The sequence below is a fragment of the Euleptes europaea genome, chromosome 2 (assembly GCF_029931775.1).
Source record: "Euleptes europaea isolate rEulEur1 chromosome 2, rEulEur1.hap1, whole genome shotgun sequence".
NCBI classification, from domain to species: domain Eukaryota; kingdom Metazoa; phylum Chordata; class Lepidosauria; order Squamata; family Sphaerodactylidae; genus Euleptes; species Euleptes europaea.
In genome coordinates, this window is record NC_079313.1 from 123,161,562 (window position 1) to 123,178,908 (window position 17,347).

The 17,347-nt window shown below is 44.7% G+C and overlaps 1 protein-coding gene across 1 annotated transcript in view; it reads right to left on the reverse strand.

Moving 5' to 3' along the window:
* Positions 1-1,293: 1,293 nt before the first annotated feature.
* The window catches only part of CBLN4 (cerebellin 4 precursor), a 36,712-nt gene continuing 20,658 nt past the window's right edge, over positions 1,294-17,347 (reverse strand). Inside the window, exon 3 of the mRNA XM_056844334.1 lies at positions 1,294-1,683. Within this exon, the coding sequence (XP_056700312.1) occupies positions 1,486-1,683 (198 nt within the window). The 3' untranslated portion in view covers positions 1,294-1,485. The remainder of the gene's footprint in view (positions 1,684-17,347) is intronic.

Consider the following 17,347-nt stretch of genomic DNA (forward strand, 5'->3'; position numbering starts at 1 on the left):
CTGGTTTCTTTGTGATAACTTCACACATAGGACTACAGCAAACCCTGCCTGCTTCCTGTAGTAGTTATGTAACCTTGCATAAAACAATTCTAACTGGCATCCAATGAAAATCATATAAAAAAATTTTTTCAGAAGCCCAAAGGTTACCCCCAAAAAAGGTTACATGAACATATATTAATTTTTATTATGTAACAGCAACATAATAAATAAATTTATGAATTCATATGGCCTTTACAAAAAGACAGAAAAGATATTGCACCAAATTCAGGTACCGGCTATTTGGACTGAATATTTGCTAAACAGAGGAGGTACCACCCAGCCTAAGTTAAGCGCTTTCTAATGTCCCTTTGACATCAATGGAAGAATTAAACATGAGCTGAAATCCCTCCTGTTGACCTCAATTGGGCCTTAAATGCTTAACTTTGACTGGATTGTGCCCACAATATCTATCATCATTATATACATTTGTGCAGTTAAGGCAAAACCAGATAACACCTCAAACACAACAGAAGGCTTGAGAAACGGACATAATTAAAAAGAGGGGAGAGCTTCCGTCTCCGACTAATGAATTTGCTGTGTCTAAGGAATGATTCCCTTCGGTTTTTAATAAAGTGGTTATTATCAATCATGTTAATTAAAGGTGAAGAGCAAGTGTAAAATTTCCTACGGAGCAAGACTGTTTTGCAGAGGTTTGCCAAAATGATCCCATTTAACCCGGGTAAGCAATTTATTTCTTTTTTAGCAGGCTAATCTCTTCTCATGATTAGAAAATACTTTCAGTAGAATATAAATCCCCTCCATGTGCAAACAGCATCCGACCGTGACTTAGTCACTTTCAGTAGGGTGGTCTTCTTTGAGATTATTTGAAGGAAAGCATCTACGTGAACCCTCCAGAACACTATACAAAGAGAAGTAGTGAAGTCAATTGCTTATCAATAACCATTATCTATTCTTTTCCCAACTGAACGGAATGGATTTATGTTTTAAAAAAAATTAGCGCGCAAGAGGAACAAAGGCATGATATAACTAATGTATCAATGAACGGTTCTTTGGCAGTTATGTATTAATCTTGATTGAAGACTGAAGTCAAAGATTCTGAAATCATAGATCTGGTTGCCAGTCTTTTAAAAAAATATAATTGGGGCAGGAAAGAACACCATAATTATCCACTTCTCCCACAAATCCAATATGTCCAGTAAAGGAACTCAGAATAAATCTTGCAGGCTGCCATATTCTGTAGCATTAAGCATAGATATTTATTGTCTGCTTTTAAGTCTTAATCCAAATGCACCGTATTCAAACACATAAAATTTTCGGTGAAATCTCAAGAGTCGTTCGGATAGGCCAAATGCCATCAATGGAATCCATATTCACCCATGAGAAAACGAGAAAGGAAACATCGATCCAAAGGATGAGGAGATGATCTTCAAAGAACAGAAGCAATGACCGATCCACACCTGGATGAATGTCACAGGGAAATTGACCTTACAGGGGGAAGACCAGGAAGCCAGAAAACGTTGAATACTGCCATCCACCAACCAGATTACCTTTCTCCAGTTTCAGGTAAACCTTATCTTCCTTGTCTAGGTAGAGTAGGACTCCGTTTGTCGCAGCTTCACGCGTGACATCTTTGTCCCCAGCAAATGCAGAAATGACGGGTTTCCCATTTAGCATCAAGTTCACCTACAAGAATAAAAGCACTGAAGAAACTCAAGTTACCAGTGACCCATCTGACTTTAATGAGTTCTATGCAAAGGACCATGAGGAGCCACATATAGCCTGGAGACTATAAACCAGTGTTTCAACATCCTTTCAAAAATAGCACTGATGAATAATTAGCTAGTTGGCATGTGGAAGGAAGAGAATGCAAAATATGTTAGTGATGATAGGTCTACATTGGACTTGTGCTAATGATGAGAGGATGTCTTCCATTCAGCTGTTTTCATTGTCCTTGAATTCATAGAATAGAATAATAGAATCATAGAGTTGGAAGGGACCACCAGGGTCATCTAGTCCAACCCCCTGCACAATGCAGGAAATTCACAACTACCTCCCCCCCAATCTCAGTGATCTTTACACCATGATCAGAAGATGGCCAAGATGCCCTCCCTCTCATCATCTGCTTAAGGTCATAAAATCAGCATTGCTGACAGATGGCCATCTAGCCTCTGCTTAAAAACCTCCAGGGAAGGTCACACTTAAACATTTTACCACTCGCAGTCTTGGAAGGCCATTTCAATGGGATCCCACATAGGAAAAGAGTACGCTCCTGTGATCAAAAGTCTATTGAGGATCTATACCACATTGCATTCCAATGTCTGAGATATGAGGATGAGCGTAACCGATTTTTGCAGACCATATTATCCCTCTTCCCAGGAAGGTCAGATCAGGAGAAATTAGTCATATTATCAAAAGACAGAGACAAATTCACTACTTTCCAAATGGTGAGGTTTGCTGCCACCATCATGAAGCATAAAAAGTTGACGGGGCATGCTGACCATAATATCTCTGACCCATAATTAATCTACTCTGCCCAACTCTGGGGGCTGCCAGGGACAAGCCCAGTCAGGTGCTGTCAAGGGACTTGCCCAGCTTGGGGGCACGGGGGACTTGCCCAGCTTGGGGGCAAGTGGGTAGGGCCTCCTTCCAAGTGGCAGTGAACCACACAGCTGGCTTCCGTCCACATGGGTTCAGATACTGCCATCTCTGTGGCTCCAAGCAAGGTGGGCTGGGTGGTCTGCACATCAGCCTGCACCGGGTAGGCCGATGTTAAGGATCATGCCCCAGTGCCAATGCCTATTGCTGTAACAATAAAGTTGTGGCCATTTCATCCAGCTACTGTCTCTGTGCCTTATTGCAATCAAGGTCTGGGGAACACTGGAGTAAGCTTGGCCACTTGGGTGGGGGTCTGGTCTAGGGAGTCAGAGGGGGCTTGGCCCTGCTCCCCATAAGCACTAGGCCAGCAATTGCTGCCACCATCATGAAGCATAAAAGATGATGGGGCATGCTGACCATAATATCTCTGACCCATAATTACTCTCTCTGGGTCACTTGTCATCTTTTATTTGACTCTGGACTGTACCATCTTTCCTTCCTATTATTAGATATATATTTTAATGATGAATTTGTACTCGCATTTTAATATTTTGTGGGAAATTTTTAATGCTTTAAACTTGGTTAAATTATGTTACTATTTTATTTTGGCGGAATTTCCACCTTATTCTTTATTACCACTACACCAGCGTGGTATAGTGGTTAAGAGCAGTGGTTTGGAGCAGTGGGCTCTGATCGGCAGAACCGGGTTTACAAACAAACATTTCAGTTGGATCATAAACCCAATCAGTAATACCTGGAAATTTAAAATACTCCAAATGAAGAAAACTGGGTTTGATTCCCCACTCTTCCACATGAGCAGTGGAGGCTAATGTGGTGAACTGGATTTGTTTCCTCACACGTACACATGAAGCCAGGCAGCTGGGTGACCTTGGGCTAGTCACAGCTCTCTCAGCCCCACCTACCTCACAGGGTGTCTGTTGTGCGGAGGGGAGGGGAAGGTGATTGTAAGCCAGTATGAGTCTCCATTAAGTGGTAGAGAAAGTCGGCATATAAAAGCCAACTCTTCTTTTTCTTCTTCTTCTGTATTATTGCTATGGCTTTTTTTTTTTTTTTTTTTTTTTTGCTATTGCAATAAAGACTTGACTGACTGACTAATAAAAGGGGAATGGGGCTAAGCCCCTAACAAGACCCGACACATGGCTTGCTGATGAGGATCAGAACTACGACTAAAGCACTTTGGTAATAATTCATGGGGTTGCTTAAGCTCACCAAAGTGACTCTCCCTAGCCAAGTAGGATTTTTTTTAGTGTTTGTTGTTTGAACAGCTGACCCGCCCAATGCCATAAATTGTTTTTGAAACTTCCCTCAGCATAAGTGTCTCATTTCATTTCTCATTGTTCAGGAAACACTAGACATGTAACTCGATGGCTCCCAGCTGAAATTGCGAACTGGCTCGGTTGAAAAGCATTATCTTGCAGGCAGTGCCAGGAAGCGTGATGTCTCTCATCAGTCTTTCATGTCTCGTTCAGAAAGGCAGGTCACACTTGTTGCTGCAGTCATCATTGAGCACACATGTGTGATGCTACCTAAAGGTGAGTTCTGTGCAAACGTTTTGTAACATTTGATTTTTGCAACAAAAATTACCATTGGTGTGTGTGTGTGTGTGTGTGTATACACCACCAGTGGGAGGTTTTTGGGGTGGAGCCTGAGGAAGCTGGGGTTTGGGGAGGGGAGGGACTTCAATGCCATCGAGTCCAATTGCCAGAGAAGCCATTTTCTCCAGGGGAACTGACCTCTATCGGTTTGAGATCAGTTGTAATAGCGGGAGATCTCCAGCTAGTACCTGGAGGTTGGAAACCCTATGTGTCCACCACCCCAAATTCATTCATTTACATACTTATTCCCTGCCATTCTCCCCAGCGGGGACCCAAAACTGCTTACAACATTATTCTCTCCTCCATTTTATCCTTACAGCAACAACTATTTTGCCTAGGGCTGGTAAGCCCCCAGTGCGGGTAGGGGAACCCCCACCCTCAGGCCCATTGCCCACCAACAGTGGGGGGGGGATATGGTTTTACCATAGAGTTTCCAGTGATTCCTAGAACTACTCTTTGCCACATCAGGCTGCATTTTTAATAAAAAATTCCCATGACACTGTGTGTTCCCCCACCCCCGCCAATGCTCCCATTGGTTGCCAGGCACTGTTTGGCAATGCTAAGAGTAGGGTTGCCAGCTCCAGGTTGGGGAATACCTGGAGATTTTGGGGTGGAGCCTGAGGAGGGCAGGGTTTGGAGAGGGGAGGGACTTCAATGCCATGGAGTCCAATTGCCAAAGTGGCCATTTTCTCCAGGGGAACTGATTTCTATTGACTGGAGATCAGTTGTAATAGCGGGAGATCTCCAGCCACCACCTGGAGATAGACAACCCTACCTAAGAGACAATGTGGTGTTGTGGTTAAGAGTGGCAGACTCTACTCTGGAGAACTGGCAGATTTTAATATGGTGAACAGGGGTTCTTTCCCGGCTCCTTCACAGGAAGCCTGCTGGGTGACCTTGGGCCAGTCACAGTTCTCTCAGGACTCTCTCAGCCCAATATACCTCAGAAGGGGTCTGTTGTGGGGAGAGAAAGGGAAGGCGATTGTAAGCCACTTTGAGACTCCTTCCAGTAAAGAGAAGCAGGGTATAAAAACCAACTCTTCTTCTTCTAATTCTGTGGCGTAGGTTACTCTGAGAGACAGTGACTGGTCCGAGACCACCGAGGGAGCTTCTGTGGCAGAGCAGGGATTCAAACCTGAATCTCCCAGAACATAGTCCATAATCTCTATGCTCCCCTGATCTAACACTCTAATACTTTCCCCTGATCTGCGGCTGCTCATGGGACGGGAAAGAGAATTTGCCCCCTTTGCTGAGGCAACCAGGCCAGCCCGCTCTTCCCATTTGGATGCGCCTCAAGCAAGGGAGCTTTGGCCCAGTTGCCTTGACACCCGGCACAATTTTCTCTCCTGCCCGCAATGCTCACTTCCTTGTGAAGAGTTCCATAACCTTTTACAAAGCATCGCCTAAAAGGATGACAAGGCGAAGCTCATTTGCAACTGCAGAAAAAATTCTCAAAGCACCCATCCTTTCCTGCTCCCTTTTGCTTTGGCATTACTAAATACAGAAGCTTCCTCACTGCTGCGAGCATTCTATCGCATGCCCAGAGATCTAAGCGCATGGCAAGTGCAGGCAAACTTCTGAGAGTCAGTCAAAAGAAGAAGAAAATGTCATAGGAAAGAACCCTATACATTTTTAAAAAAAAGACATTGAGAGAAGAATATGTTATACAAACCGGGAACTGGCAAGGACTTCCAGGGGTCATTTCATTTCCCCCTGTATTCTCTTCCATTACATTTCCCGGGGAGGGGCCATGGCTCAGTCGTAGAGCCTCTGCTTGGCATGCAGAAGGTCCCAGGTTCGATTCCAGGCATCTCCAGTTAAAGGGACTAGGCAAGTAGGTGGTGTGAAAGACCTCTCAGCCCTGGAGAGCCGCTGCTGGTCTGAGTAGACAATACTGACTTTGATGGACCGAGGGTCTGATTCAGTATAAGTCAGCTTCATGTGTCTCAAAAATTCTAAGTCTTTAAGATGCCACCAGTCTTTTGATGTAATAGACTGGCGTGACGATTCCTCTTGAGTTTGCCAGAGCACTGTTAAAGCCCACACACCTTAGGGAGGGGATGTGGCTCAGTTTGTAGAGCCTCTGCTTGACATGCAGAAGGTCCCAGCTTCAATCCTCAGCATGTCCAGTTAAAGGGACCAGGCAAGTAGACAATGTGAAAGACCTCTGCCTGAGACCCTGGAGAGTCGCTGCCAGTCTGAGCAGACAATACTGACTTTGATGGACCAATGGTCTGATTCAGTATAAGGCATCTTCATGTGTTCTTCTTTCTCTTTTCCTGGCACCCTTCAGTTGTCAGCTCCGGGTTGGGAAACACCTGGAGATTTGGGGGAGGGGAGCCTGAGGAGGGCGGGGTTTGGGGCATCATGCCATACATCAATGTGGCATCATGCCATACAGTCCACCCTCCAAAACAGCCATTTTCTCCAGGTGAGCTGATCTCTGTCTCCCAGAGATCAGTTGTAATGACAAGAGATCTCCAGCCATCACCTGGAGGCTGGCAACCCATATTCTCTCCCCTTTCCCTGCCTCCTTCTCTCTCCTAGCAACTCACAGACCATCCTTCTTTTATCTGCTCCATAGTCTGGAACATGAAGCTGCCTTATGCTGAATCAGGCCCTTGGTCTATCAAAGTCAGTATTGTCTACTCAGACCGGCAGCGGCTCTCCAGGGTCTCATTTACTCATTTACTTTCTCCCCAATGTGGACCAAAGGGATGTCACATCATTCTCTCCTCCATTTTATCCTCACAACAAACCTATTAGGTAGATTAGGCTCAGAAAGTGTCACTGGAGCCAGCACGTTTCCATGACAGAGTGGGGGATTTGAACCTGGGTCTCCAACATCCTTGTCTGATACTCTAAGCACTACACAACACTGGTTCTCAGCTTTCCCTCTTGCCCTCTCCCTGGCAACTTCTCCCTGGGAAAAATCTGGCCAAGATGGAAAAGTTGTGCAATAGCAAGTCACATGTATAAGTTGTGTGGCGGCCACTGCTGGGCATGGACAATTTGAACAAACTGAAAAAGTGACGTAGTTACACTCCCCTACTATTTCCTCTTTCCCTTCCTTGAAAAATCCCATAGACTTTTCCCTTTTCCTGCTTCCTTTTCTCCTTCCCACCCACCACCCTCTTCATTTCCCCCCATCTTCAGTTTTCCCTCATTCACTCCCCCGGGCAGCCTCTCCCAGGAAAAGTCTGGCTAAGTTGGGCAGTGTCAGCTGCCCGTCCTGTCCCAGTTATGTGGCTGTGGCTGAGCAAGGCTGCACCAGGAAAGTGTGGCGTAGTGGTTAAGAGCGCTGGACTCTAGTCTGGTGAACTGGGTTTGTTGAGCCAATGAAAAACAACGCAACGCATTTAATGAAAAGACAAGAATAAGCCTTAGGGCCATAACACTTGTCTCGGGGTCAAGAAGGGTATGAGTGCAGTGCATTAGTAAGTAAGCTGTTTCCCAAAACAACAGGCAAAAGGAATGCCAGAGCAAAATACAAAAACAAAAGTCATGTGTATACTTTTTATTTGGACCAACTAAAATAACCCATGGCACTGTGCAAGCTTTTGAGTTCTCCAGGACTCTTAATTAGGATGGTTGGTTTGTCAACATCCATTGGGATGAAGAGTTCTGGAGAACTCAAAAAAACTAAATTGCAGAACTCCCTGCCCCAGGATGTGCTGATGGCTGCCAACTTGGAAGGCTTTAAGAGGGGAGTGGACATGTCCATGGAGGAGAGGACTATTCATGGCTACTAGTCAAAATGGCTACTAGTCATGATGCATACCTATTCTCTCCAGGATCAGAGGAGCATGCCTAATATATTAGGTGCTTTGGAACACAGGCAGGATGCCGCTGCTGCAGTTGTCTTGTTTGGGGGCTTCCTAGAGGCACCTGGTTGGCCACTGTGTTAACAGACTGCTGGACTTGATGGGCCTTGGTCTGATCCAGCATGGCCTTTCTTATGTTCTTGTGTACACATTATTTTGTGTTATTTTAATTGGTCCTAATAAAAGAGACTGGCATGGCTCTAGTTTATGGATTTTGCTTTGGACTAATGCACTTGGCTACTGTGTACTTGGCTACTGAAGCCTTACAGGAAGAAACTCCAGGCCTAAAACTCACATAATGCTAAAAATGTAGTATTAACACCCCCAACTAAAAAAAAAAAAAAAATCCAGCTGAGATCTTAAGATACAGGAAAGAAATCAAGCAAAGTCAAAAATGTTCTAATAGCTGATGACTTCAGTTACTTTTTACTTGACTCTGGCTAAATGAACATTCAGGCACATGAATAGGCTTAGGGGCTTTAACTCTGTGTTGGACAGCTCCCAAGATTTTGCAACACAATAAATGCTTGTCCCTTCAGAACACTGAGTCATGGAGGGACAAACAAAGGAGGTGATTCTCAGCTTAATCCTAGGTGGTTCCCAAGATCCAAAACAAGATGCGAGCATTGCCGAGCCACTTAGAAACAGTGATCACAGCCCTACAACCAAGTGTAAGTATTATGTAAGTGGAAAATTGCCCAGAAAGTCCCACAGAGTCGCATTTCATTTCAAAAGGGGGCTCCCCCCACCTCCCGGTATGAAAAGATTAGAAAGAAGAAAACTAAAAGGTACATTTCAGGAGTGCAAAACCCCTTTGGGGAGATTGGAAGTTATTTACAAAAAAAATGGAATAGAAGTTCAAACAAAATGTATGCCTCCTATTAGAAATGCCACAAAAGGTTCCCAAAAGACACCAGTGTGGTTATTCAGAACAGAAAGCTGTAACCACTTAGTTGGAAAAGTAGAAGTCTCACCTGGTGATACCAACGAAAAGCACAAAACTCTGGCAAGCCGAACGTGAATGCTCTAGCGAGGCAAGCCAAGAAGGAATTAGAGAATGGCTAACGAGAGTGAAACTAACAGTGCAATTCTATGTGCAGTGACTCAAGCCACTGACTTGAGTGACCTTAAAATGAAGTAGCTCTGGATGTATCCGGATATATTGTATCTCTATGGAGGCACCGGGCAATCTTTCCCACCATTTAAAGCCCAGCTTCTCCATTGAGATACATTGCAAAGATCACGCTAAAGCATCTGAGCACAGCCAGTTTGCCAATGCATATTAATGGAGGAGGATGGGGGCGACCCCTTCCAGACCCCATAACTCTGGACCCCCTGACCCAATCTTTATCAAATTTGGGAGTTATTGCAAGATGAGTCCCTTCTAACTACCCTAAAAAATTGGGACCTCGACCTGCAAAAATCTCCCCCCCAGTAGCCACAGAAAGACATTCCCGAAAAAGCCGGATTTTTATCCGGCTTTCTCAGGAATGGCAAATTTGGTTTTGCCAACCTCCCAGATTTTGCGGACCTGGTAAACCCGAACCTGAATTTTACCAAATTTGCATTTTTTCGGTACTTTGTGGTTCAGTTTTTACTGAATCCACAGCTCTACATCTGAAGCAGGAAACTGGCCAGAAGGGGGCAGTAGAGAGAACCAAAAAATGGCAACAAAGGGGATGCTGAACACTGAGAAATTGCAGAACAGTGTGGTGTGGTGGTTAGAGTGTTGTACTAGGATCCAGGTGCTCTGGATTCAAATCCCTATTCTGCCATGAAGCTTACTGGGTGACCTTGGGCCAGCCACTCTCTTTCATCCTAACGTATTCCACAGGGCTGCTGTGAGGATAAGACAGAGGAAGGGAGAACAATGTAAGCTGCTTTGGCTACAGATTTAGGGTGGTGGTGGTGGCTGGGGTACAAATGAAGCAAATGAGTGAATTTATGACAAAATGGCCAGCTGTATATGACTACTACTCACGTGCCATGAATATTTATTTTAAAAAAATAGTTTAGAGAATTACTTTATTAACTATTCAGCGAGTGTTTATAACAATGATTATTTGTTTAAGACGATTGATGTTATTTTGATTTGACGACAGTTTAGACTGTGTAATGCTTGGAAGTAGAAATAGATTTGATTTCTTTCTTTTTTCTTCCTTTCCCCAGTTTCCCTTCTTATTTTCTGTATCCTCTTATAAGAACAATAAAATTTATTTTTTAAAAAAAAAAGAAGGAAAAAGGAACTAGATAAAGTGACATGAATTTTTTGAATCACTGATGCTGAAGAAATGAGCTCGCTTGAACTGTACTGAAGTTTGGAAAGTTTAATCTTTGCAATTTCAGGAGATGAAAATCCGTTTGAATGGGGGGGAAACCCTCAACTTTCACTCCTTTGTACGTGTGTGTGTGTGTGTGTAATTCACAGGTATTGTCCCCATGACCAGGCACTCTTCTGGGGTATAGGTGGACTTTGTTCCATTCTCAAGGCAATCAGATGCTCTGTCTCATTGGGATGTTCATCCAATGTGTGATCTGCTTAAAGAGATACAATGCAGAGAAAAGACCTCAGCACTGCGATGTGCATTCCAGTGCGGATATTATTCCTCCGCAACGTCGGGGCATGCGTTTGGGAATCATCTACCTGGATGCATTAGCAATAGAAATGTGTTTCCTTCTAACAGTGATGCACACCCTCTTTGGCCAAAAAGTACAAAAATATTCAGGGGGGGACTCTAGGAGAGGCAAAAATGTTTGCAAAATACTTCAAACACCCCCCCCAATAGATGGTGCAGTGGTTAGAGTGTTAAAACTAGGATCTGGGAGACCCTGGTTCAAATCCCTACTCTGCCATGGAAGCTTGCTGGGGGACCTTGGGCCGGTTACACCCTCTCAACCTAACCTTCCTGATAGGGTTGTTGTGAGGACACAATGGAGGAGAGGAGAATGATATAAACCATTTTGGGTTTCCATCGGGAAGAAAAGCAGGGTATAAATTATGTAAGTAAATAAATACAATTCAGCTAAGCATTAATCTGCACTATTATTTTCGGGCAGTACTACTGAAAAACTGTACCACATCAAGTTGCCAAAGGAGGCAACTGGGTCATTGTAATTGTTGAAGGGTGCAAAACGCAGCCCCTTTGAGGAACTTAGCAAGTCTTTGTCTGGTCAGTGCCTGGATGAGAAAACTCAATTACAATGGCTGGGGGCAGCCTGTTCAGGGGCCAGTAGAGTTTATCCCCTTGGCTGGATGCAATGTTTATGCCGTAGGCATAAACAGCTTTAAAGGGGGATTAGACAGATTCATGGAGGATAAGTATATCAGTGGCTACTAGCAATGGTGACTTAAGTGAACCCCTATATCCAGAGGCAGTAAACGTCTGAAACCCAGTGCCAGGAGGCAACATCAGGGGAAGGCCTTCGCCTCTATGCTCTATTGTTGGACCTCCACATGAATTGGTTGGCCAGTGTGTGAAACCCGGTGCTAGACTAGATGGACATCTGGTCTGATGCAGCAGAGCTCTTCTTGTGTAGGGCTGTCAATTCAGTTCGTCCCGAACCGAAAAACAGCCAAATTCCCCATGATTCGGCGGTTTTTAGTTCAGATGGAACCGAACTCAAAAAAGGCGGGAAAACGGGGAGCCGAATTCAGCAAGTTCGGGGTGTTCAGCAAATAAATGCAGCAAATTCGGGGTTTGGCGCAGCAGCATAACCGTCAGTTAGTAAGCAGCATTCTCCTGCGGCCAATCGGTGGCCAAGCTGGGTCTTCTTCCCCACCCTTAATGTGCATCTCTGACAATGGGGGGTTGCAATTAGCAGAGCTTGCTACCCACTCCCAAAGCTCCCAGCCCTGACAAACAGCTGAGCTGTGGGGAGCAAGGGCGGGGCAGGTGCGAAGAAGACGGAACAGAAGACATCCATAGTAAGACCCATTTTGGGGCTTTTCTCTATAATTTTTCTCCTGTGTGTGGGGGGCGGGGGCGGGAAGCAGAGTCTGTGTGGGGGGGGGAGGGAGAGTTTCTGTGGGTGGGGGGGAAGCCAAAGGGCGCTTTTGCCCGTTCTGCCTGGGGGCGTGTGCCCCCTCAAGTCTCTCTCTCCCTGGTTTGAGGGGGGGGGCTTCAGTTGTGTGTCCTCAGGTTTTCCCTCATTCATAAGATCGGTTAGGTCTATTTTGATGCTTGCTCAAAACTGGTTTTCAAATTGTGACTTAAAGAATGCATTTGCCTGGTCCTGAGTCCGATGCAAAAGGGGAAATTCCATCTCCTCCTGCTCTTTATGCATAGCTAGCTGTCTCTGTCCCTTTCCATGGTTTGCAAACTCCCAGGTATCAGGTGTTGCTTTGCATGGTTGCAAACGTGTTGCTTTGCATGGTTTGCATGGTTGCAAACATGTTGCTTTGCATGGTTTGTATGGTTGCAAATGTGTTGCTTTGCATGGTTTGCATGGCTGCAAATGTGTTGCTTTGCATGGTTTGCAAACTTCTTCACTCCTGCCCCACCCTTTGCTCCCCTCAGCTCAGCTGTTTGTTGGGGCTGGGAGCTTCGGGAGTGGGCAGCAAGCTCTGCTAATTGCAAACCCCCATTGTCAGAGATGCACATTAAGGAGGGGGGAACCCTTTCGGGGCCCATATCTCAGCCCCCCCCGACCCAATCTTTACAAAACTTGGGGGTTGTTGCAAGAAGGTCCCCTCAAGCTATGCTGAACGTTTGGGACCTCTACCCCCCAAAATGCCCCCCACAGAGCCGCAGAAAGGTGCAATTGTGTTTTTAATGGCTTTATTTGGCCCAATTTTTCCCAGAACTCCGGATCTCATGCCGAATTGGACGGACCCGAAGCGGGGGAGTTCGGACTTCGGCATTTCCCAAATAAAAACGGGCCGAATTTTGCCAAATCCTAATTTTACAGATTTTTTTTTCAACAGCTCTATTCTTATGTTCTTATGTCTTTATAAACAGCTGCCACAGGCCCTTGTATACATTCCCTATTGAAAATAATGGTCCCAAACTCTGGAACCACATGCATTTGAATCTGAAACGGGATTCCTACTCAATGTCCTACTCAAAAATAAGCAATCACAGTCAAAATTCCCCCCACAAAGTGCAGATCTGAAATTATAGCATTTTTTTTCTCAGCTTACACATATAGTAGCCCATTCTTTCTGAAATGCCCCTCCCAAGATCAGTGTCTGTGTGTAGCCCTGTTCACATGTTACTGAACATACAACCTACACAAACTGTGTACACCTTTTTGTAAGAAAAAGTACTTTACAGATGAAACTGGGGGCCAGGACCTGGATAAAAGTGGGTCATAAATCATACATTCACAGCGCATTCCTGACCTTTAAGGGCAAAAGCCCTTAGGAGGCCAGGAAGGTGCTGCACTGGTGTTGGAGCCCTCCACTCCACTCCATAAGTGGCCCCAACACCAGCGGGGAGGGCTGGATGCCGGTCGCCGGTTGCCGCAGCAGCAGCACCACCTGGGACACCAGTGAGGCCTTCCACCGGCGTCCCACCGGCATAAAGGCCTGTGCAGGCATCCCGGAGGGCATTCTAGTGTCCAGGGAGGCATTCCTGTGGCATTCCGGGGGGAGGAGCTGCTGTTAGGCAGCCTCCTGTCCCCGTTCGCCCTGGGTACGCCAGCGGAGAGAGGAGCGAGGAGCAAAGAGCGAGGAGCGAGGAGCAAGGAGCGAGGAGCAAGGAGCGAGGCTGCGCCTGCTTTTTAGCAGGCACAGCCTCGCTTTTCTCAATGGGGCGAAAAGGCCCCGTTTGACCAAAAAAAAAAAAAAAAAAGCCTCTTTCGGCGGCTGTGGAATGGCTTAGGAGATGGTGCGGCGGCACCTCCTCCCCACCATCCCTGGCTGCCGTCAGCTCAGGAATGGGCTGTCAGTCATACATCCATTAAATGTAACATCAGAGCATGTATAAAGAAAATTCAAGTCTACACTGTACACGGATTGTATATGCATTCACTGTAACTTGTGGACAGGTCTTGTGTATCCATCTGCCCAGAGTGGCATCCTATGAGATGTCAAAGTCCTCCATCTAAGATTTGGAACAGCTGCTGCCAGAGTAGACAACAGTGACCTTCATAGACTAATGGTCTGATTCAGAATAAGACTACTTCATGAATCCATGTAGAAGCCACAGTCAAAAACTGGGTTCTACAATATAATGTCACGCATGTTATCCTGGGAAACTGAACCTTCTAACCTTTCCTTTCAATAACTCCCCTCCTATTCTTTCTTCTGCACTTTGCAACTTTGTGTATAAATCTCTCCCTCGAAATAAGAAGATGGATTTCTAATGTGGAACTAACTAATGAAAAGGAGGAACCTGAGGCTAGGATCAATCTCACAACAAAGGACCCAGTACATTTAACTTGTTCATGGGTGAACTGGGAAGTAACTCAATTTAAAGCAAGGACAACAGATTATTTAGTAAAATGTCATTTCAGTGAAACTGTGAAAATGTCCAAAAGGTAGCAGGAGACTCAAAACTCAAAACGATCGAATGAAATCGAAAAGTCTATGCATTGGAAATCACAGGTCCCGAAACAAAACATATTAACTGAAATGACATTAAATGAAAACTCTGAATGTCTTTGATGATGGACATCTTTAGGGTGGTTTCTTAATAGCTGTCTGTGGTTGTGTGGTGATTGAGTTGAGTGAATAATGATGTTACTAAAAGATGTTAAAGTTTGCACATTAACTTGCATTTCTATGTTTGAGGGGGGGGAGGAATCAGAAGAATAAAAAAATGAAAGAAGGTAATGACCTACTGTGAAAGATAGATGATACTAAATGAAAGGACAGACCTGACCTGAACATTTAACAGAAAGAGTTGGAAGAGAAGACTTCAGACCACTGGCTGAAGAATCTCATGTTTGTTCACTTCTCAGATTTAACCCCCCCCCCTTTAAAAAGAGGACAGCGAGCAAAGATAGGGGCTAAAACCTTTCATCTTAGTATGCTACTTTTCTAGTTGTGGGGCATATTTTGTATGGGGGACGCATTCTACATTACTCTAGAGTAGTACAGTCCATTTTACCCTCCTTAGTATTCTTCTAACTCGTTCTGCTGCAGGTTTACACTGCAACTCTGATCCTCAAACCTGTCAATGGAAATATGAAGGCCCGGGGGCGGGGAGAGATGGAAAAAGCATTTAAAAGTTTTCTTCCCCCTTTTTTCCCTCCAAGGCCTTTTCCCCCGTTTTTCTGATGGAATCACTGGAAAGTTTGTGGAGTACTGGAAAAAAACTCCTATGAAATAGTTTCTCTTTTAGAGTGAATGAAATGCTTTTTTTAAGGCAAAGTGGGCATGCTGTAGACATATACAGCTCTTAAATCCAAGATGCATTTCTGCATCTGGAAGGATACCTAATCTTCATGAGGGGAGCATGCAGGGCTCTCATTGTTTTTCAGCTGTTGCATTCGCTTCAGATCGTATAAATCTTTCACCTTTCAACTGCTGCATACCTTCTGTTGTCCTTTGGACATGACTTGTGGTTGACCTTTTCACTTCTCCCTCAACCCACTGTGACACATATAAAAAGGTAAAGGTCCCCTGTGCAAGCACCGGGTCATTCCTGACCCATGGGGTGACTTCACATCCCGACGTTTTCTAGGCAGACTTTGTTTATGGTGTGGTTTGCCAGTGCCTTTCCAGTCATCTTCCCTTTTCCCCCAGCAAGCTGGGTACTCACATATACCCACAGGTGACACATATACCCACAGATAAAAAGTAGCTTATTCCCCTAACTTGCAGAAGGAGGTGGGGCAGAAATGGCACCAAAGCCTCAGAGGAAAACTAACCAGGTTGGAAAAATTAAGATACATGTGCTAAGATACCATAGGATGCGCCAGCCTGCAGCTTTCTCTCAGATATTGGTAGGGTTGCCGGATCCCTCTTTGACACCAGTGGAAGGTTTTTGGGGCAAAGTCTGAGGAGGGCAGGGTTTGGGGAGGGGAGGGACTTCAATGCCATAGAGTCCAACTGCCAAAGCGGCCATTTTCTCCAGGTGAACTGATCTCTATCAGCTGGAGATCAGTTGTAATAGCAGGAGAGCTCCAGCTAGTACCTGGAGGTTGGCAACCCTAGGTATTGGGTATACCTCAGTTTTGCTTGAACAAAACTAAGGCATTAATAACTTTAAAATTCCATAAATATATCCAATGTTGCAATTTTATATGCTAAGTAAGTTAGAAATGATGCATTTTGTGTTGTTAAATGTTTAATGTTGTTAAATCCCATGGTCAGAAATACTTAAGAAGGGAGTTCAAAAGTGGTGGGAGTTTCTTAAAAGTGAAATACTGAAGGCACAATCACAAAAGATTCCTATGAGAAGGATAAATGGGAGGCACCTAAAGAAGACAGGGTGGCTCCATAAACTGCTTTCTAAAGATTTGAGAAATAATAAAAAGACTAATTTAGGAAATGGAAGGTGGGCCTTATAACCAAGAATGAATATAAACAAATAACCAGTGCTTGTAGGGAGAGTGTTAGATAAGCTAACATTCAGTATGAACTTAGGCTAGTGAGAGATGCTAAACATAACAAAAAAGGGTTATTTTGTTATGTTCAGAGTAAGAAAAAGAACACTGACATGGCAGGCCCATTGTGGGGACAGGGAAGTGAAATTGTAACAGGTGATGAAGAGAGGGAAGAACTCCTCAATTCCTAGTTTTCCTCAGTCTTCTATTGTGAGGGGAACATGGAAAAAACAGAACACATGATGAGGGAAGGGAGTTGCAGCCTGGGATTAGCATAGAGATAGTACATCAACACCTAGTTTCTTTAAATGAAACTAAGTACTCCGGGCCAGATGAATTGCATCCAAGGGTACTGAACAAAACTGAGGATGTAACTTCTGAGCCCCTGCCCATTATTTTTGAGAATTCTTGGAGAATAGGTGAGGTGCCAGAAGATTGGAGGTGGGCAAATGTTGTCCCCAACTTCAATAAGGGGAAAAAGGAGGGTCCAGGTAACTACCGATCTGTCAGCTTGACATCTATACCTAGAAAAGTTTTAGAACAAATCATCAAATGGTCAGTCCTTGAGCATTTAGAAAGGATGCAGTCATTACTAAGAGCTGGAAAGGGTTTCTCAAAAACAAGTCATGTCAGACTAACCTCATCTCCTTTTTTGAGAAAGTTACTACCTTTCTGGATCAGGGGAATGATGTGGACATAGGTTCTCGTAGGTTATCCCGGCTGTGTAACCGTGGTCTTGGTATTTTCTGTCCTGACGTTTCGCCAGCAGCTGTGGCAGGCATCTTCAGAGGAGTAACACTGAAGGACAGTGTCTCTTCA